Source organism: Channa argus, chromosome 1 (genome assembly GCF_033026475.1).
Source record: "Channa argus isolate prfri chromosome 1, Channa argus male v1.0, whole genome shotgun sequence".
NCBI classification, from domain to species: Eukaryota; Metazoa; Chordata; class Actinopteri; order Anabantiformes; family Channidae; genus Channa; species Channa argus.
Genome location: NC_090197.1, coordinates 28773408 through 28796053, shown reverse-complemented (window position 1 = coordinate 28796053; position 22646 = coordinate 28773408). Strand labels below are relative to the sequence as shown.

The 22646-nt window shown below is 40.1% G+C and overlaps 1 protein-coding gene across 1 annotated transcript; it reads left to right on the top strand.

The window, feature by feature from the left end:
- Window positions 1–4039: 4039 nt before the first annotated feature.
- slc22a15 (solute carrier family 22 member 15) lies at window positions 4040–18787 on the top strand. Its single transcript, XM_067512129.1, has 13 exons — window positions 4040–4223; window positions 5143–5289; window positions 5413–5545; window positions 6885–7049; window positions 7223–7352; window positions 7533–7593; window positions 9994–10160; window positions 12165–12305; window positions 12728–12813; window positions 14123–14231; window positions 14334–14406; window positions 16194–16352; window positions 16721–18787. Exons 1-13 carry the CDS (start codon window positions 4140–4142, stop codon window positions 16763–16765), a joined length of 1500 nt encoding a protein of 499 aa, XP_067368230.1. The 5' UTR covers window positions 4040–4139; the 3' UTR covers window positions 16766–18787.
- Window positions 18788–22646: the final 3859 nt, after the last annotated feature.

Sequence of the window (22646 nt, the reverse complement as noted above, 5' to 3'; positions counted from 1 at the left end):
TGGACCAGACCTTATTAAGCCAAGCAAAATCAAGTCAAACTGTGTCCAATTTTACCATAGACTCAGTTTTTAATGCCACAGTAACCCTTAAAAATCCCTTGCAGTGACATTGACATTTTGAGTTTGTGAAAAAGAGTGTACCTGAATTAGGTCTGTACTCTGTAGGATATTGTTAAATTACAATATTAGAAAATTTGCTGCTGTAAACCTGTCAGAAAACAGCTTTTTCTTCATTTTTCTTTTTCCTAACAGTGTCTGTGTGCTGTTTGCTGCTGGGTAGCTTGTGCACAGTGGCTTTATTAGAAATTATTCGGTGTAAAGAGCTGGGTGCTGCCAGTGCTGTGTTCAAAAGTGAAAACTATGAAACAAAGGTGAATCTTTCTCGGGCTGATGAATTGTGGACGAACAGTGAAACACTTTAGACTAACAACTAGGAGGTCCAGCTGACATGACTCAACTTCCAGAAATGAGACAGAGGAGGCTTAAAGGCTGTTGGTGGATTTGTCAGTATGAGCCCCACATTGGACTAAAAATCACTTAAACCCTTTTATTAAATAAAAATAGCCATTAGTGTAGCTTTAAAGCACAATATTTGTCAGAAGAATTACTTGATATTCAGTCCTATGATGATGGAACGAGCTACCTCTGCAGCCTTACTCCCCATATTCAACAAACTGTTAAAGGCAGAACTCTGCTGCAGCTTGTCTTCTCCCTGACTGAGCTTTTTTGCTGCTTTGCTCCTCACTTGTAAGTGTATAATAAGAAATGTAATGTGTTGCATCTGTTGTTGCAGCATGTGATATGTCATCAGTGTTTAAACGTTCTTTTAGTTAGAGAAACACTTGGATGCCACTTAAGTCCCTTTTCAAAGTTAAAAATGCAACTGCTGTAGTAATTCAGCAGTCAAGCTCATCTTCATGGCGCATTTGAACACAATTCCTGTTTCTCCCCTCTTCCGTCATTCTCTCCCACCCAGGTTTCTTTTTTGAGGTGGTCTTTGGTTATGTGACCGCTTTGGCCCCCAGCTATGAAGTATTTGCAGTGTCTTGTCTCCTGGTGGGGCTGATGAATGGGGGAATCGGCCTGGTCTGCTTCGTTCCCACTCAGGAGTACGTGGGCAAGTCTTACTGGGCCATGACTGGTACGTGAGCAAAACAGTCATTCATTACATCAGTTTATGTGATGTTTTGGTTTTGACCTGCTGGTGGATTTGTGCTGATATCCTGAGGCAAACAATTTTAGTTGTTTATCAGCTGAATGTTTTCTGAATATAGCTACTGAAATGGAAAGACCTGGTGCTTTTTCCTTTTTCAGGGACATTGACCAGTATGACTTTTGCAGTCGGTATCGCCCTGTTTGGAGCTCTGGGCTACTTGATCCAGCCATGGAGGAGTCTTGCCATAGCGGCCAACTCGTCAGGTGTTCTGTTCTTTTTGTTGTCAGTGTGAGTACAGATCTCAAAACAATTAATCTGTGCCTGCATCCAGAGAAAACAAACCGGTGGTCTCTGGAACACTTGGAACAGATGAAACAAATGTTTAGTCTTCTAGTTTTACAAACCACAATATTTAAGAGGAAAAAAACCCCACACGTGCATATCTCTCCACTACCTTTCTGTCCTACAGGACTCTTCCAGAATGTCCTCGTTGGCTGTATTCTCTGGGTCAGACAGAGCGAGCTGAAGAGGTAAGTATATCAATACAAATACTTTGTCTGGGTACATTTAATATCTGCAACAAAGCTGCAGTACTGAGGTTTATAGTAAACTGAATCCCAATATTGCTGCATATTTGAGTGTAGTTGTAAGTTTACAGTTGCTTTGGAAAGCATTCACACCTTTTTTTTCCTTTTTGCACTTATTACTATGGGGTAAATTTAGTTTGAAATTGAAAGAATTGCAGTTTAGACAATATGAAGTCACAGCAATGGGTGTGAATACATTTGTACAGATGTTTAAGTTTTCTAAAGTAGATTTTCACTTTGTCATTGCATTTTTGTTTCATTGATGTGCTGTAGTTATTTTAATTTCCACAAATCAGTTTATCATGGGTGTAATGAAAGCTCCTGTAGATGTTGAGAGTTGGCTGAGGGTTGTGATGAAGCTACTGTATTGGTAATCTTGTGTTTCTAATATCTGATATATAATATTTCGTTCTTATGTAATGCAGGGGGTAAAGCGTGGTCACAGTACAGCTACTGTACTCATATTCTCAATGCCATTGATTTAACAGATTACAGATTCAGCTGCATTGAGAGTATTAACCACATCCACAGCCTCAGCCTCTAACGCACAGTTACATAGGGTGGTGCACCAACAGAAGCTGTCCCCAGAGGGGCTTTAAATACTAAATAAACTGTAAATCTTTGATCTCTGACTAACCAAACGCAGTGCAACAAAGTAGCTGCAAAACATTTTTGATGCCAGGCTTAAGGTTAGAGTTCTTGAATGAAAGAAAGAAGAGCCATGTAAAATATATATTAAAAAATTCTAAGACTTCGGGAGTTACTTCACTGTCCGTCTGTGATAATATTCCATCCATATATTATTTGTAACTGCTTTTTCTTGTTCAGGGTTGAGGGGGTGCTGGAGGCTATCCCAGCTGACATAGGCAGGGTCCTCCCTGGACAGGTTGCCAGTCTATCTTAGGACCAACACAGAGGGACATACACAGACAGACAACCATTTACACTCACATTCACACCTATGGCTATTTACAGTCACCAATTAACTTAAAGCTCCTTTTAGACATTAGAATTCAGACATTTTCCAAACTTTCTCTGCAGTGGGTGTATGTGTGAATGCAAACGAGTCTGTTGGCCCTGACATTACTCGAGTTTTTACCCAGCCAGCTCCCTAGTGCATATATACTTTTAAATTTACTTTTTGTTCTGCCGAGATTGAAACTAAGGCCTAATTGATCAAGATTTGATCCAATCTTTTGCGGTCGTTAGCTTCACAGTTGCCAGCTCAGCTGAAGTAGGGGATCAGCCACAAGGAGCTGTGTCATTGATTCCTGGTTTGAAACACACAGCAAGCAGTGCTCCAGTTACAATCTTAGATATTTTCTATTGAACCCTACATGTTGTTTGTGACTCATGCTGTGCAGTTTTTATCAGATTTAGTAAAGATTACTTTCAGATCTTCTTAGTTCCGTACATTGTGACTAAATGTACTGGCTTCTGCACAGTGTGATACACATTTATATTTATACTATACTATACTATAGTTGGGCACTTTAGCATCATAGCCACAACTCAGAACCCTGTTGTTGATCTCCACTATATACAGCCCTGCGTCACCTTCAGTCATCTTTGTGATTTCCAAACGTCCATTTCCTGTGTCCAGTTTTGTCCGGTTTATAAATCTGCCATATATATATATATATATATATATATATATATATATATCTATAGATATATCTGTGTGTGTGTGTGTGTGTGTGTGTGTGTGTATATATATATATATATATATATATATATATATATATGTGTGTGTGTGTATATATATATATATATATATATATATATATATGTGTATGTATATATTTATATATATGTGTATTTATATATATATATATATATATATATATATATATATATATATATATATATATATATATATATATATATATATATATATATATATATATATATATATATATATATATATATATATTTATATATATATTTATATATATGTGTATTTCTGTAATTATTTCTGCAGACCTGTTATAACATTAAGTGATTACTCCCCATATTCAACAAACTGTTAAGGGCAGAATTCTGCTGCAGCTTGTCTTCTTCCTGACTGAGCTTTTTTGCTGCTTCACTCCTCACTTGTAAGTAAGAAATGTAATGTGTTGCATTTCTTGTTGCAGTGTGTTTAGACCATTTGCCATTATGAATTGGAATGTCTTTATCCATGCCCCTTTTCTCCTTAATTAAAATGTATTTTCAATAGCGTTTAAATTGTTTGTTTGCTCTTTTTTGTCCAATGGCTTTAAAAATAAATGTCGTTATTACCATTAAGTGATAAACCAAACAAAATGGACGCTGCAAAGGAAGCCGGAAGTGAGCCCGGATTCAGAAAACGTTGCTTCCGTTTTCTGCAGCGATGCTAACTGCGTGTTTATCCTGGAATGGATTTAGAAGAAGCTTTTGAAATAGTCGGCGAGTTTGGTCCCTTCCAGAAGCGGGCGGTTTGTGTTCTCGTTCTGACACAGGTTGGTACACGTGAAACTGGGGGGTTAATTCAACGTGACAAATAAAAAGACCCGAATAGGTTTGTGCAGTACGGCTGCTCCTCACAGCTTCACAGCGCTACGTGGCTTTCAGGATTTGAAGGGGGGTCTTACATAGTCTGACTTGGACTCAAAATGTTACTGATTTCACACCCTGCTGCTATCGATAGTTTGACATTTGAAAATTTGAGCTGTCGCCACAATCTCTGCATTTAACCAGCACAGCAAGTGCATTTAATGATGTGGCCCATTTACACAGAACCTCCTCCAAAAACGGAGACTATAATTTCCTTGTTTGTTCTCAAGCTTAAAAACCAGGCAAAGCATAACTTAATACTTTTTACATATTCCGCATAAATAGTTAACGTCATGGGTTAAGCTTTACCATGGTAGATAACAAATGTCTAGGTGATTAGAATATTTACATTAAGAGATTTGACATTTAACGTTTACGAGATTCGATTATTGTAATTTTTAATGGTGATGTAAGTAAATGTATCCTTAAAGCATAGATTAGCTTGTCATATGATAATTGCAAATTTAATCAGGGCTATTATATCCTACATATTATTTATTTATTTAACATACAGAAATTGGAGACAATGCACAAAATCCAATTGTAAAATTGAATTTGTAATCAGTTTTAGTATCAAGGTACAGAACACAAACACCAGATTTTCTGCTAAAATTGGATGCCAGGTTTGGGGGAAAAAAGTATCCTTTAATGAAACATTTAGATATTTAGATGATCAGACTGACAGTTCACCAGATTTTCTGCTAAAATTGGATGCCAGGTTTGGGGGAAAAAAGTATCCTTTAATAAAACATTTAGATATTTAGATGATCAGACTGACAGTTGCAGTAGCGGTGACAGTAATGTAGGTTGGTCTGTGTGTATCAGGTGTACATGGCCTGTCAGTCCATGCTGATTGTTCTGGTTGGACACACACCAGAGTACCGGATAGAGCAGCAGGGCACGGCGTTCGGCCAGCAGGAAGTCCTCCATCACGTCATCTTCACAGAAGACACCGACTCCATAGTGACGGAGGTGAGCGAGTCCCCAGCCAAGGCTTCGGACTCAGCCTGTGTGCTCATTTGCATTACTTGTGTATATACTCAAATAGAGCTCAGAGAGAATCAAAGTGACTTTCGCCTGTTTCTCTCTCCTCAGTGGCTCCTCATCAAGCAGCAGGCCTATAAAGTCAGTCTGGCTGGATCACTCTTCTTTGCTGGACTTCTGGTTGGGAACGTGGTCTTCGGGCCGCTCTCTGACAAGATTGGGAGACGACCTGTGTATTTGGCAGGTGATGAAGACCACAGATTAGGCCTATATAGATTTTTCCTGTTGAAGTAATCATTAGGTTGTTTGTCTAGTTTTGATGCTAGACAAAGGGAATTTGAGATGGGGCCTGATTTTAAGCATGAAAAGGAAGAACTTTGGAAGAAATCTTGGAAATATTGGCCATGATGTGACCAATCTGCACTACATTCACTCTCTTCAACAGTGTCATAATTATGTTTCCACTATCACTTACATTATTTCTGTCATGGCAAGCTGATGACAAAAGACCTATACTAAACTTATTTTCACAAATAAGAAAAGAGACACCCTACGTTTGCACCAATAAAACATCATTTAGCCAAGAACAGTATTGGACATACTGACACACACATCTGAAAGCCATGGCAGTAAATCTGGACCAGACCTTATTAAGCCAAGCAAAATCAAGTCAAACTGTGTCCAATTTTACCATAGACTCAGTTTTTAATGCCACAGTAACCCTTAAAAATCCCTTGCAGTGACATTGACATTTTGAGTTTGTGAAAAAAGTGTACCTGAATTAGGTCTGTACTCTGTAGGATATTGTTAAATTACAATATTAGAAAATTTGCTGCTGTAAACCTGTCAGAAAACAGCTTTTTCTGTGCTGTTTGCTGCTGGGTAGCTTGTGCACAGTGGCTTTATTAGAAAATATTTGGTTTAAAAAGCTGGGTGCTGCCAGTGCTGTGTTCAAAGATGAAAACTATGAAACAAAGATGAATCTTTCTCGGGCTGATGAATTGTGGACGAACAGTGAAACACTTTAGACTAACAACTAGGAGGTCCAGCTGACGTGACTCAATTTCCAGAAATGAGACAGATGAGGCTTAAAGGCTGTTGGTGGATTTGTCAGTATGAGCCCCACATTGCAATAAAAATCACTTAAACCCTTTTATTAAATAAAAATAGCCATTAGTATAGCTTTAAAGCACAATATTTGTCAGAAGAATTACTTGATATTCAGTCCTATGATGATGGAACGAGCTACCTCTGCAGCCTTACTCCCCATATTCAACAAACTGTTAAAGGCAGAACTCTGCTGCAGCTTGTCTTCTCCCCTGACTGAGCTTTTTTGCTGCTTTGCTCCTCACTTGTAAGTGTATAATAAGAAATGTAATGTGTTGCATCTGTTGTTGCAGCATGTGATATGTCATCAGTGTTTAAAGGTTTTTTTAGTTAGAGAAACACTTGGATGCCAATTAAGACCCTTTTCAGAGTTACAATTGTAACTGCTGTATTAATTCAGCAGTCAAGCTCATCTTCATGGCGCATTTGAACACAATTCCTGTTTCTCCCCTCTTCCGTCATTCTCTCCCACCCAGGTTTCTTTTTTGAGGTAGTCTTTGGTTATGTGACTGCTTTGGCCCCCAGCTATGAGGTATTTGCAGTGTCTCGTCTCCTGGTGGGGCTGATGAATGGGGGAATCGGCCTGGTCTGCTTCGTTCTCACTCAGGAGTACGTGGGCAAGTCTTACTGGGCCATGACTGGTACGTGAGCAAAACAGTCATTCATTACATCAGTTTATGTGATGTTTTGGTTTTGACCTGCTGGTGGATTTGTGCTGATATCCTGAGGCAAACAATTTTAGTTGTTTATCAGCTGAATATTTTTTGAATATAGCTACTGAAATTGAAAGACCTGGTGCTTTTTCCTTTTTCAGGGACATTGACCAGTATGACTTTTGCAGTCGGTATCGCCCTGTTTGGAGCTCTGGGCTACTTGATCCAGCCATGGAGGAGTCTTGCCATAGCGGCCAACTCGTCAGGTGTTCTGTTCTTTTTGTTGTCAGTGTGAGTACAGATCTCAAAACAATTAATCTGTGCCTGGATCCAGAGAAAACAAACCGGTGGTCTCTGGAACACTTGGAACAGATGAAACAAATGTTTAGTCTTCTAGTTTTACAAACCACAATATTTAAGAGGAAAAAACCCCACACGTGCATATCTCTCCACTACCTTTCTGTCCTACAGGACTCTTCCAGAATCTCCTCGTTGGCTGTATTCTCAGGGTCAGACAGGGCGAGCTGAAGAGGTAAGTATATCAATACAAATACTTTGTCTGGGTACATTTAATATCTGCAACAAAGCTGCAGTACTGAGGTTTATAGTAAACTGAATCCCAATATTGCTGCTTATTTAGGTGTAGTTTAAGTAAGTTTACAGATGCTTTGGAAAGCATTCACACCTTTTTTTTCCTTTTTACTTTTTGCACTTATTACTAGGTGGTAAATTTAGTTTGAAATTGAAAGAATTGCAGTTTAGACAATATGAAGTCACAGCAATGAGTGTGAATACGTTTGTACAGATGTTTAGGTTTTCTAAAGTAGATTTTCACTTTGTCATTGCACTTTTTTTTCATTGATGTGCTGTAGTTATTTTAATTTCCACAAATCAGTTTATCATGGGTCTAATGAAAGCTCCTGTAGATGTTGAGAGTTGGCTGAGGGTTGTGATGAAGCTACTGTATTGGTAATCTTGTGTTTCTAATATCTGATATATAATGTTTCCTTCTTATGTAATGCAAGGGGTAAAGCGTGGTCATAGTACAGCTACTGTACCCATATTCTCAATGCCATTGATTTAACAGATTACAGATTCAGCTGCACTGAGAGTATTAACCACATCCACAGCCTCAGCCACTAACCCACAGTTACACAGGGTGGTGCACCAACAGAAGCTGTCCCCAGAGGGGCTTTAAATACTAAATAAACTGTAAATCTTTGATCTCTGACTAACCAAATGCAGTCCAACAAACTAGCCGCAAAACATTTTTGATGCCAGGGTTAAGGTTAGAGTTCTTGAATGAAAAAAGAGCCATGTAAAATATATATAAAAAAATTCTAAAACTTCAGGAGTTACTTCACTGTCCATCTGTGATAATATTCCATCCATATATTATTTGTAACTGCTTTTTCTTGTTCAGGGTTGAGGGGGTGCTGGAGGCTATCCCAGCTGACATAGGCAGGGTCCTCCCTGGACAGGTTGCCACTCTATGTTAGGACCAACACAGAGGGACATACACAGACAGACAACCATTTACACTCACATTCACACCTAGGGGCTATTTACAGTCACCAATTAACCTAAAGCTCCTTTTAGACATGCACTAGAATTCAGACATTTTCCAAACTTTCTCTGCGGTGGGTGTATGTGTGAATGCAAACGAGTCTGTTGGCCCTGACATTACTCGAGTTTTTACCCAGCCAGCTCCCTAGTGCAAAGTCCAGATTATCTCCAACAGAGATCATTTGTGAATAGAGGAGGTAACACTCCAGAGCAGTCACCATGAGCGAGTGGATGTGTTGTTGACATCCATTTCCTGCGACTGCCGTGAAAACGGGCAAATACAAACACCCAAAGGTGAAGAACTCATTCATTCATACGAACACAACAACAATGTCGAACTGGAAGGACAATGAAAGTTTTGAACTTCTTCAAAGAAATACAATGAACAGCACTAGATTCTGTGGTATACGACCAGATTACAAAACAAAACGCTGTCACTCCCGAAGCTTTGTTTTGTGTCATTTCCCCTGCTCGAAATGCCCAAGCACCACCCCTTGCCCAATTACATAGAGTAATTCTTCACAAGTGAGAACACATCTCGCACGGACTATCTCCCAATGTTGGCTGGGAAACTCCAGACAATGTCAGGACCAGTTGGCACCCAGATGTGACAGTGCTAACCACTGCATCTCAGTATCTGTGGCCCTGATTCACAGCCTGCTTCAGTAATTCTGTTGTTTCACTCTTGATGAAAACACTGTGGAAACAACAAATATACTTTTTGTTCTGCCAAGATTGAAACTAAGGCCTAATTGATCAAGATGTGATCCAATCTTTTGCGGTCGTTAGCTTCACAGTTGCCAGCTCAGCTGAAGTAGGGGATCAGCCGGAAGGAGCTGTGTCATTGATTCCTGGTTTGAAACACACAGCAAGCAGTGCTCCAGTTACAATCTTAAATATTTTCTATTGAACCCTACATGTTGTTTGTGACTCATGCTTTGCAGTTTTTATCAGATTTAGTAAAGATTACTTTCAGATCTTCTCAGTTCCGTACATTGTGACTAAATGTACTGGCTTCTGCACAGTGTGATACATAGTTATATTTATACTTTGTACAATTTTTATTAAAAAAAAAAAATAATTCCACTTCCTCCTGCCCTAGGAGGAATTAGAGCAGTTAAGTTTGGACTTTTCCTCCATTCAGTTAAAAATGTTATGAACTCATGAAAAGAGAGAAGTTTGTAGGGTCAGGATTTGAAATACCTTGTGAAACATTATTGTTGCAACTTGGAATCAGGTGGTACAGTAATTCTTAAAATTTTGTGGATTTACTGTTACATAGGTTACTAAAGTTCAAGTAGACTAAGTGATGGAAACTTCCTTATGTCATTAGTAACCGAATCTGTTTTCTGTTTTTTTTTTTTAGGTTCTGCGCTACATGGCACTGAGGAATGGCAACGCTGCCAACCACCTGATGTTGCAGGGAGTTGGAAGCGCTAAAGCCAGTAACCATGACAACAGGGGCGCGGGTGTCCTGCAGCTGGTGATCCATCCTGTGCTCCGTCTGAGAACCATGGTGCTCATGTATATCTGGTGAGTATTTCACCACAGAAGAAGAACAAAACATGCATTCAACTGTGTCTCAAAGCCTCCAAAACTGCCCGGGGTACCTAGTTTTGATGCTGCTGCCACCCTAGTGTAACCTCAAAACCACTACTACTGCTTTGTTATATGGCTACTGCTGTCATTTGTAGCTTTTTTTCTACAACACTGCAGAAGCTGCAAATGGAATTGCATCTAACACTAAAACTACCTCTGCAACCATTAACCTACCACGTCTTCTTTTTCAGTTTGAGTTACTTAAAATTATTCTGCTACCTAAAATAAATTCAGGGTTTGTACAGGTGCTTGACATCCTTGAAAATGTTCAATGTCTGAAATGTGCTGGGATTTTGTATATGTGCATCAAAATGCTTGAAATAGTAAGTGTAGGTCTTTTCAGAATAAATAGCAGTGTGACTGAGCAGTTAGTTCACTTAGTAGGTGGAGAAATAAACTAGTCTAAAATGAAAACTGTTACAGCTGGGTCTGCGTTTGATGATTGGGCCAGCCTGTTTTCATGTGTGACCCTACGCCACCTCCAAGACAATCGCGAGGTTGTTGTTGTAATGAACATTGGCTCGAAAAAGAAAAATATAAAGGATGGATAAAAAGAGGACCAAATCCACGGAGAGCCCTCTGCAGACAAGACCTACATCTTTTCACCATTGGAGCGTCTGTGCTTTCAGGTCACACGAAAGATGTGTTGCACTATACAATCTTCGAGCAATGTTAGACCAACATTACATGTACATGTTAATGTGTGTGTGCAAACCGCTAGCCAGCGTATTCCCGAGCTAAATAGTTGAGGGAGGCTGTGTGTTAGTGTGGCGATGAAAAGTTCAATGAACGTTATCCCACATCATAACTAGCTATAGAATAGAATTAGAACCATGTCTTAATGTACTCCAGTATGACCCTTCCACCAGCTATGACCTCAGTAATAAACACATAGTAGTATTATCACCTTTATAACAGTTTCAACATAAAAATAAGAAATTCTAATCTTGTAAATGTTGAATAAATGGCAGAGCTGCTGTATTAGGTTGTACAGGGGGTGATAATTTTATGCCTAATCTGTGTATAATGATACTTTTTGCCTTACTTCGCACTAGTTTGTGTTGTTAATGCTCTTTTGTTTGTCAGATCAAGTTTTGCTTTGATTTGCACATAGACAAATTTTCTTATTTGTACATTTTTCAGTATCAAATTTATTGAACATTATTTGTTATGTGAGTGTGCATCTTAATTTCTGTGGATATTAAGTTTATAGCATAATGCTATCTTTTTAAATATGATTTTAAATCATTTTCTGTATTTGTGCAAATATCTTATTTGCCACAGCTCTAAAGTGCTGGAAAAGCTTAAAAGTTGACCTTGAAAGTGCTTGAGAAGTGCTTAAATGAGGACTTTAAAAAGGTGTATGAACCCTGTAAATTCCAAGGTACTTTCTGCTGTTGGTTCAAGAAGTGGAATCATCTTTAGTTTTCTGTAGTTGAGCATAACTGCTTGGATTGTTGATTGGTTTAGACATTTATGGTTCCCACATTATTCTGGGGATGACATATTACAGTACCACAAGTGTCTTAACTATTAAAGCGTAATAATTAACCAAGGGCAACTACCATCCATTAGCCTGTATGCGGGAGTAGACTGCATTATAAGTGTTTTTGCTCTGGTATATTCTAATAAAAGCTAAATAAAGAAAGTTGAAGTGAACTGATGGTCTGACCAAATGAAATAAAATGCAATAAAACGCCTTCCTGAGGTGCCGACCACAAAACACAGTGTGGTCGGCACCTCAGGAAGGTGTTATATTGCAAACTAATTGACACTCGTAAAACTTAGTTCTTTCTTCCTTAATGAGTAGTAAATCATTTTCATCTGATTGTACTCTAGATGTTTCTACACTTTAAGGTGGCAAAGTGACTTTGGTAAAAAAAAAAAATAGGGGCTACTATGAAAGGCTGCTGACCAAAAAACAACTGTGTGTTGCAGGTATGCATGCAGTCTGGTTTACTACGGTCTGACTCTTGGGGCCAGTGAGACGTCTGGAAACCGTTACGTTAACGTAGCCATGTACGGCCTGGTGGAACTGCCTGCCTACCCACTGTGCTTATACTTCATTAACAAAAACTGGTGAGAACACAAACCAAACGCTGACACCTCCTACCAGCACATGCCGCAGTGTTTCTGCATGGAGGTGTTAGTGTTTTAAATGCCGTCACCTGATGTCTCGTTTTGTCATCTTTCAGTCAAAGATTTAATTCAGCTAAGGGTTAATGATTTAACATGAAGCACTGCAATATTATCACATGCATTTATGAATGGAAAAAAAACGTGTCATTTCATTATTAACTTGCTGTTTTTTTATAATCTGCTAATTTCATTGAAATGTAGATGTTTTGATGATCTCTGTTAAGCTTGACTTGGTGTTGTTTGACTCATCCTCTTTTTTTGTATAAAATGTTACATAATCCTGCCTGAGGCAGGAAGTACTGCAAGTAGTCTTTGTTAAAGTTTCCACAACTGACCTGTGCTCTGTGTTATGCTTTGTACAGGGCTGGGAGGAGAAAAAGCATGGCCAGCTTCCTGTTTCTGGCTGGCTCTGCCTGTCTCTGCACCATGCTTGTCCCGGAAAACACAGGTGAGACACTGACACCTGCAAATACATCTGGGCAGAACTGTGTTATTCTTCAGGGTGGGTCATCGGTCCAAATAGCCCTGAACTTTTCATTCACACCCAAGAGTACAGGAAGGAAGCAGAAGTGTTCTCTCTCAGTGCATAATCACAGTTTCCGCTTGCTGCTTTTTACTTGCTTCACAATGATCCTCACAGAATTATTGTGAGGATCAGTTGGAGAATGGCCATGTTACTTCCTCCTCAGCTTAGAAAATACATTTTGAAGACAGATGATTGTTTTCCACTTTTCTCTTTGGTTTTTAACTTTAGGTACAACTGTGCAGTCTAATGTGATGCAATACAGGGGCTCTGGCATGATTCTACTTTTGCAAGGTTATAATTTCTCAGTTTTTAGGTTGAAACTGTCAGTGAGATGATAATTCCACTTTCTGTTATGTATTGAGGTCATAGTTGGTGGTGGAGTGCATTGTAACAAGAAATGGTTGTAAAGTTTAGCTCCCTCATTCAAATTAAATTGGCTGGCCAAAACATTAGAACCATCTCTTAATATGAAGCGCTACACCAAAACCACACATTCACAGAAGCATAAGCAAATAGAATTCTGCATATTTGTATGTGTAAATGTGCTGAAAGGTGTTGTGGGATTTTCAGAGAGGCAGATTTAGGTACTTCCCTGATTGTAGGATTTTACTCATTGGTTTTGAACTACACAAATGAACTCCATGAATTCATGTCTGCACAAGTCTTTCCATGTGTTGTTTCATGTTACTTAAGATATTGAAAATATGAGCCTCAAAATCAATCTGCTCTGCCAAGCCCTCCCTCTACCTGCTTCATTACAGTGTGTTTCGCTCTACCCAACTGCACACTGAAGAAGACTTAGCTGAATTGTTTGTGCTCACATGTAATGTTGGAAGAATTCCAAGAAACTTCTTGGGGGTTTTGGCTGTGAAAACACTTTTTTTAAATTTATTTATAATTTTTTTGAACCCTGGAAACATCAGTTTTGTCTTTGGTTGACTTACATTAAAATGTTTTCTGTTTTCTCTTCCTTATGTTTTGACTTGACTTGAACTTTGAGGCTGTTTTATATATCCAGTACTGTAAATGTGGGAGTCCTCCCCACTTCCTATTTCTCTCATCCAATTTTTTATTTTTTTATGAAGCCTTGCACAGTTTTGACTGATCCAACCACATCTGAAACCAGCCAAGCTCTGAATTATGACTTTGCCATGCCCCCATCAGCCTCTCCCGTTGTTGTTTCCATGTTAAGCTAACAGTGAAAGTTAAACCCTGTTTTTTGTGTTTGCAGGGACTTTGCTCAGTGTTACGTTGCTGGCACTTGTGGGGAAACTGATGGTCAGTGCAGCGTTCAACATCGCCTACGTTTACACATCTGAACTCTATCCAACAGTTATCAGGTCAGCTGGAATGATTCCTTGTAAAGGTTTATTTATCAGTGTTGCGTGTTCTAAAGGTTAAATAATGATTTTTTTGTTTGTTTTTTTAATTTGTGATTCCAGAAATGCTGGCTTGGGGGTATGTTCCATGTCCTGCAGAGTTGGAGGAATCCTTGCACCGTTTGTTCCTTCCATGGTAAGAGCTGTGTTTGTGTGTTTTAATAAAAAGCAGTGTCAAGTTACATTAAGACCTTCCCACCCACTTAGTATAAATTCTCCAGGAGATTCACCGTTCTCTTCACACACGGGCTCACTTGGACCTTGTCCAGACTTTACAGTAGGGGACAGTCAGGATAAAGTCCAGATAATGCTCAGGTCATCTTGGACATTTGAGTTCTCACATGCAGATCTTCTGGGTAATGTCTGGAGAATGTGTACAGTATGTGAGCTGCGTTACACCCCCCTCTGTTACAGCAGTGGCACGGTAAAACTGAATGCATTTATACTGACTATAAATGAGTGAATGTTTGCTGTTCTAAAGCATCTTTGTGGATGCTATTCAGTTTTAAAATGCTATTCTTTCTGAAACTGGTTAAAACACAAAACACACTGCTTCTGTCTAACCTCCACAGTCTGTATATAAACGCAACAGGGCGTTCTGTACTGTACTGTTTCATGAACCCCAGCTGCAGTTAATGCATCATTTAAGAAAAATGTGAAACATGTTTCTGTAAAAGTGATATCCAGGGGTGTAACTGGCCCACTGGCACCACACCCACATTACTCAGCCTTTAGCAGTTCGTGTTTGGTCTTTTATCATTAAATGGACCAGAATGCAAAAAACATGAAGGTAAAATTGAAAATGTAGGCAAGAAATACTAATGTCAAGGAGTCTTGTTGCTTTTTTCCATAAAATATCTGTGTTTGTTGTTGAAGCAGTTGATAACAGCACAGGGTAGAAAGTGTCTGTTTAAACTGAACTAAACTAAAGTTGGTGTAACTAAAACCTCTGTTGTAATGGAATTGGATTGTTTAGTCAGCCATATTTGTTATATCACTGACCAGTTCAATCTCATCAGAGAGAGAGAGAGAGAGAACATTACAAACATGTTTCTTAGGGGCACCACCCATAACAGATCATTAGATTATGTTCCCTCTACCCTTAGATATCAAATAATAAGTAGTGTAAGAAAAAACGTCTTTCTTTGTATTAATGAACATGCATTCTGAAACAAAACAAAGATGGAAGAAACCATAGTGTAGTGGAGGAACTGCTTATGCTCCACAAAAAATAGGAGGCAGAGTGCCTGCAAATGTCAGAAGTGCTGAAGGGAAAGGATTCAGTCCCTTCCTCACTTTGACCTTTGTGCACTCATTTCTTGACTGAATTATAGTTTTGGACTTTAGTTTCTGGACCACACTGAAAAATCTGCAGTTAAGTGAAAATACTAAGATGATGTGTTTTTGAGGCTTTAAGTTAAACCCAGTGACTTCCTTTGGCAGATGAAATGACTTCATAGTAAAAAGTTGATCTTACTCTCCTCCCCTGGGACTTCAGACTTGATATACTGTGACACCTAGTGGTGTTTTAATGTGACTCATACAAGTTTGAACAGGAGCATCTCTAGATGTAGCAACACATTTGTGACTTCCAGACAATGTCGATTTAAACTAAGCAGAAACTGTTTTAGAAATACACTGTTTTATTTGGAGTCTGACGGGGAGGGCTTCGATTCCAATGCAGTTCAGATCCTCAGGTAGAGGCTCTTAAGGTGACATGTGCTTCATTGGTTTAATCAGGATCTACTGAAACATAATGAATGTTTTTCCATCAGTCTGGAGCTCATATGAAGTTATTGGTTATTTTAAATTTTGTTATGTTTTGTGAATGTGTTACATTTTAGTGGCTTTACCAAAAATAACATACTGTCATTTATTAAGATATTGTCAGTATAAAGTGTGTCTTTTGTGTTTTTGGTGCAGCGGGCTGTCCACACCTCCATGCCCTTCACGGTGTTCTCTCTGAGCGGTCTGTCTGCAGGCTGTCTGGGCCTCCTGCTGCCCGAAACCCTCAACAAACCTGCAGTAGAAACTCTGGAGGAGCTCGTTAGCCCAACCCACAGCCGAGTGCTGGAGAGCAAGGTGACACAACATCAGCACATACTGCATGTGTAACAAGCAAACTGTAGAGGTTAATTTAAGGTAGAGCAGAGGGGTGAAGGAGTCACAACATGTGAAAGACAAATCTTCCCTGAAACGGCCAAAGAAACGGTTTACTGAGACTTCAGGGTGATTCGGCTGTTGGCTGTAGTTTTTGTGGTGTGTTCATACAGCACTTTTTGCTTCAGATAGGCAAATAATGAAAACTCTAACCAGAAAGAGGAGACTAGGCTAACAAAACCAAACCATTAACAGGACAACCAACTCTTCAGGACACAGACTGATCAGTGTGGCAACAATGCTACAGGCTACAGTCCAAACAATTGTCTTATGTTTCTTTTTGTCTGCAGGCTCTTTTATATGAAGGTTACAAATGGAAATCCAACCACAAATGAAGCCGGCAGCCTTGTCTTCATCACTGGAGCAGCTCAGCATAGTGTGTGTCCACACATCATCACTTATGGGAAATGCTGCATAACTGAAACGAACTATGACATTCCAAACCGGGCGGGGGCCAAGAAGCTGACCAGCACAGAGCGTTATGGATTGACTCAAAGGTTCCTTCTGTATTTGATCAAACAGAGCCCAGACAGTCCATCGTCTGCCTTTATTTATTGTGCCTTGCTTGGAGGTAAACAATCAGGAAACACATGAAACGGACGCCCATAAGACTCGACTTACATTCCAGTTGGACCTTGCTTAAAAAGGTGTAACAGAACAACTACATGTACCAGAACACAACTACTTGACTACATTGCAGCTGGATACACACCTCAGATGCCATGTGTAATTATGTTTGTATTCCTTTAAATACAGCTGAGCCCGGTGCTCTTGTCTTTGATAAATACCTCAGCTCCCTCCCACAGTGCTCTAACTGCCCAAGGGTAAAACCAGCAGCACTCAGCTTGGATCTGTCAGGATCAGCAGCACTTGGCATTTTGTAAACAGTTTAGAACGTGTTGTGGTCGTGTCGATGCAATGTTTTCGTTTATGACACTGAAACTAGATGCTGTGCATCGTAGCCTGCTGATCATGCAGCAGAATTTCACTCATTTTTAGTTTTAGCTCAACTGTGGCCGAGGCCTCTGGTGTGAACCGTTGGTCTGTGGGTTATTGAGGAAAAACAGTTGATGTAATGGAGGAGGATGGTTAAAGGGATTGTGCAAACAAATTATGATGACACTTAGTCCTGTTTTTAGTGTGTTTTACTGTTTTTTTTAAGGATTTCAGTGATCTCTTTTGTTCTAAGTTTGATGCTGGTGCTCAATTGTATGGAGCTGAAACTCACATTAGTTGATATAAAAACATTAAAGTTATGAAACGTTTGCTACAAACCTGAATTCGCAATGACTAATTCAAATAATGGGTCGCGGGACCAATCCTGTAAATTAGCTACCACGACTTGAAGCAAAACTGTAGTTAATCAGAGAAGTTGACATGAAAATCTAAAAATCAAATACTTCTATACTTCCGTTATTTTTTTGAACAGGAGGCTAATTTCTCACAATTATTAGGATTAAATTAGGATGGAACCATTTCACAATGCATTGTATCAATAGAATAATACATCCAATTTATAAAGCGCTTTTCAGGATGCAAAGACGCTTTACAATAGTTACACACAATATACACTGAAAAACCGATAAGGAAAACAAGGAGGGGGTTACTGGGGATGGTAAATTTTATTAAACAGGTGAGTTTTGAGTTGTTTTTCGAAAGTGTGGAGGATGGAGTCAGATGATCAGTGGGAGGGGAAGTGTTTCTGTAGGACGTCGGTAAGAAAAATCTTGTAAAAAACTAAGGTAAATATCATGCAAAGTTACACTACACTACAGTCTGTCAACCAGGAGCTAATCAAATACCCACTCAACTGTTTTCAGAGCCTGTTGGAAAATTTGATCTTCCGTGTATATCTCATTTCTGTGTCCAGATCGACAATCGAGAAGCTGGTAACAGTGGGACCAACACAGTTCTGTCATTTCACACACTTATGGAATGTTTTAAAATGAATTGTCTCCCACAAATGTGCAGTGATTGAGCCATATGTGGCTTCCTCTTTTATGAGAAAGAGGAAGCAGTTTTGCAAGAGCTTCTTGTAAATCCAAGATTAAAAAAAAAAAATCTGTAGTAGCTACTACACATCACGGACCTGTAAGAGTAACTGCAAGCAACAATCTTCATCAATCACTTATTAATCATAGTGAATGCATCAGAGAGGTTAACCACAGAAACACCTGATTTATTGTAAGCGGGACACACTTGACAGTTGTTACTGTGCCTTCTCGTGTAGCCTCAAACTCTAATGATGTAAAAGAAGTTTGGTTATGAATTGTTTGATATGCGCATTAATATATTTGATAACAAATGTCACCTGGGATGTTTTTGTATTGTGAATAAAATGATACTATAACAATGTGCTTTCTGTAGCTTTATATACAAGTCATTCCCAACCTTAAATTGTTATATTCTGAATTTGTGACAGCCCACAAAGTGGAAGCTGAAATCTTTTTTCCAGAGAGTTTGCAGTTTTATCCCATGAAGCATTAAAGATAAAGTATCCCAATGAGGCGTCTTAGAGGTTCGGAAAACCTGCTAAAATCCAGAGCACAAAAAAGAGGGTTGTTTCCTTTCACTGTATTTAGTTGCAAATCAGCACAAAAATCAAATCCTTTTTCTTTACCAGCATATTTAATTTGGAAACCAGAAAAGCAGGAGAGGGAACGTCAGAACATCTAATGGCCGATTTCTGTTTTGAAATTCTACAACACAGTACAAAGTACAAGTACAAAGTATTTTACCCTCTTTGTACAAAGACAAAATGTCACGTTACAGTGCCCAGGCTGAGGCAGATCAGGGGATGCCTCTGGTAACCATGTGGTGCCCCTGTTGGGGCTTCTCTCTGTGCCATGTGCTCTGGAATGGGCAGATGCAAAGCAGAGCAAAGCCCATTCTTTGTGTTCCTGCACTGAGAACCGGGACAGAGCTGGTCCTTGCTGATTGACACATTCATATGATTGATGGACTGATGACATTTTTTTTTGTCCTCTCTGCCTGAAAGAAGCAGTCACATGCACTAGTGCTCAGTGGGGTTACGACTATCCACTGTGTTTACTTGGATTAACTCAGGTGCAAAAAACAAAATAGAAAGCAAAGCCTTTCTTTCTGCAATGTGAAGAACAGAACATTATGTACAGTGAGAGTATAGAGTGTTTAAAGATTGATACAAATTCTTCTTTTCTTTCAGTTGTTACCTTTCAGGAGACGCCACAGTGAATCATGTGCCTCCATCTAACCCTGTCATCTGCATTCTCTTCTCTCACAACAACTAACTTCATGTTCTCTGTCACTACATCCATAAATCTCCTCTTTGGTCTTCCTCTAGACCTCCTGCCTGGCAGCTCCAACCTCAGCATCCTTCTACCGATATATTAACAGTTTCTCCTCTGAACATGTCCAAACCACCTCAATCTGGCCTCTGACTTTATCTCCGACACATCTAACATGAGCTGTCCCTCTGATGTACTTATTACTGATCCTGTCCATCCTCGTCACTCCCAAAGAGAACCTCAACATCTTAAGCTCTGCTACCTCCAGCTCTGCCACCGTCTTGAACCTTTCCTTTCATTCTTGCTGATACTCTTTTATCACACAGTACACCTGACACTTTTCTCCACCCGTTCCAACCTGCTTGCACTCGCCTCTTCACCTTTTTTCCACACTCTCCGTTGCTCTGAACCGTTGACCCTAAGTACTTAAAGTCCTGCACCTTCTTCACCTCTGCTCCCTGTAACCTCACCGTTCCACCTGGGTGCCTCTCATTTACACACGTATTATGTTTTTCTGTGGCTAAGCTTCATTCCTTTGTTTTCCAGAGCAGAACTCCACCTCTCTAGATTTTCCTCCACCTGCTCCCTGCTCTCACTACAAATCACAATGTCATCTGCAGACATCATAGTCCATGGAGATTCCTGTCTAACCTCATCTGTCAGCCTGTCCATCACCAGAGCAAACAAGAAGCGGCTCAGAGCCGATCCTTGATGCAGACCCACCTCCACCTTGAACTCCTCTGTCACACCTGACAGAGGAGTTCAAAGTGCATCTGTTGTACTTTTTCTAGGCATGAAACCATATTGCTATTCACAAATGCTCACCTCTGCCCTTAGCCTAGCTTCCACTACTCTTTCCCACAACTTCATTGTTTGGCTCATCAGCTTTATTCCTCTGTAGTTGCCACAGCTCTGCACATCTCCCTTGTTCTTAATAATTGGCACCAGTACACTTCTCCTCCAGTCCTCAGGCATCTTCTCGCTTTCCAAGATCTTGTTAAACAAACTAGTCAGAAGCTCTACTGCCACCTCTCCTAGACACTTCCATACCTCCACAGGTATGTCATCAGGACTAACTGCCTTTCCACTCTTCATCCTCTTCAACGTCCTCCTCACTTCACTCTTACTAATCTTTGTTACTTCCTGCTCCACACCAGTCACCTCTTCTACTCTTCATTCCCTTTCATTTTCCTCATTCATCAACTCTTCAAAGTTCTCCTTCCATCTTCCCATCACACTCCTGGCACCTGTCAATACATTTCCATCCTTATCTTTAATCACCTGCTGCACATCCTTCCCATCTCTATCTCTTTGTCTGGCCAACCTGTACAAATCCACCTCTCACTCTTTAGTGTCCAACCTAGCATACTAGTCCTCATATGCTCTTTGTTTGGCCTTTGCCACCTCTACCTTCACCTTACGCTGCATCTCCCTGTACTCCTGTCTACTCTCTTTAGTCCTCTCAGTGTCCCACTTCTTCCTAGCTAACCTCTTTCCCTGTATACCCTCCTGAACTTCCTCGTTCCACCACCAAGTCTCCTTGTCCACTTTCCTCTTTCCCGATGACACAAAGAGTACCCTCCTACCTGTCTCCCTGATCAAATTAGCTGTAGTAGTCCAGTCATCTGGAAGCACCTCCAAACCAACCAGAGTCTGTCTCAGCTCCTCCCTGAAAACTACTCGACATTCTTCCTTTTTTCAACTTCCACCACTTTGTCCTCTGCTCTGGCTTTGTCATCTTCATTTTCCTGACCACCAGCGTCATTTTACACAGCACCATCCTGTGTTGTCTGGCTACACTCTCCCCTACCAATGCTTTACAGTCACTGAGCTCTTTCAGATTACAACGTCTACACAAGATGTAGTCTACTTGAGTGCTTCTACCTCCACTCTTGTACGTCACCCTATGTTCCTGCCTCTTCTGGAAGAAAGTGTTTACTACAGCCATTTCCATCCTCTTTGCAAAGTCCACCACCATCTGTCCTTTTGCGTTCCTGTCCTGAAGATCAAACCTCCCCATCACATTCTCATCACCTCTGTTCCCTTCACCTACATGTCCATTGAAATCTGCCCCAATCACCACTCTCTCACCTCTGGGGATGCTCTGCATCACTTCATCTAACTCACTCCAGAATTTCTCCTTCTCTTCTAACTCACATACTACCCGTGGAGCATAACCACTCACAACATTGAGCATCACCCCTTCAATTTCCAGCTTCAGACTCATCAACCTGTCTGATACTCTAATTACCTCTAGAACGTTCCTCACAAACTCCTCTTTCAGGATAACTCCTACTCCATTTCTCTCCCTATCTGTCCCATGGTAGAACAACTTGAACCCTGATCCTAAGCTTCTAGCCTTGCTACCTTTCCACCTGGTCTCCTGGACACACAGTATGTCCACCTTCCTTCTCTGCATCATGTCAATCAACCCTCTAGCCTTCCCTGTCATAGTCCCAACATTCAAAGTCCCTACTGTCAGTCCTACATTCTTAGCTTTCCTCTTCTCTCTCTGCCTAGGAACACATCTTCCTCCTCTCCTTCTTCGTCTTCGACCAACAGTAGTCCAATTTCCACCGGTACCCTGTAGGTCAACAGCACCGGTGGCGGTCGTTGTTAACCCGGGCCCCCACCGATCCGGTATGGAAGTCATTGTCACGATTCGCATGATTAATTTGGCATGTGTTTTACGTCGGATGCCCTTCCTGACACAACCCTCTGCATTTATCCAGACTTGGGACTGGCACAAGAAGACACTGGCTTGTGCCCTCTTGCGGTTGCATTTGTAAAGACACATTACTATATTATTTTTGACAACAATGCAATCTGTTCTTTTTTTGCATTTTATTTTATCGTATGTTGTGAATATTAAAAGCCTATTCTCTCTCTCATTTTTTACTTTAATGACATATCAGAACAGGGCTGCTAATAACGGCTTATGGTGCAATCT

Excerpts from the sequence above, each read along its gene's own strand:
- slc22a15 (XM_067512129.1), top strand. The coding sequence starts at position 4,140 with ATGGATTTAGAAGAAGCTTTTGAAATAGTCGGCGAGTTTGGTCCCTTC. Across the intron at positions 4,224-5,142 it reads GTGTTCTCGTTCTGACACAG|GTGTACATGGCCTGTCAGTC; the intron begins GTTGGTACACGT and ends TGTGTGTATCAG. Across the intron at positions 5,290-5,412 it reads CCGACTCCATAGTGACGGAG|TGGCTCCTCATCAAGCAGCA; the intron begins GTGAGCGAGTCC and ends CTCTCTCCTCAG.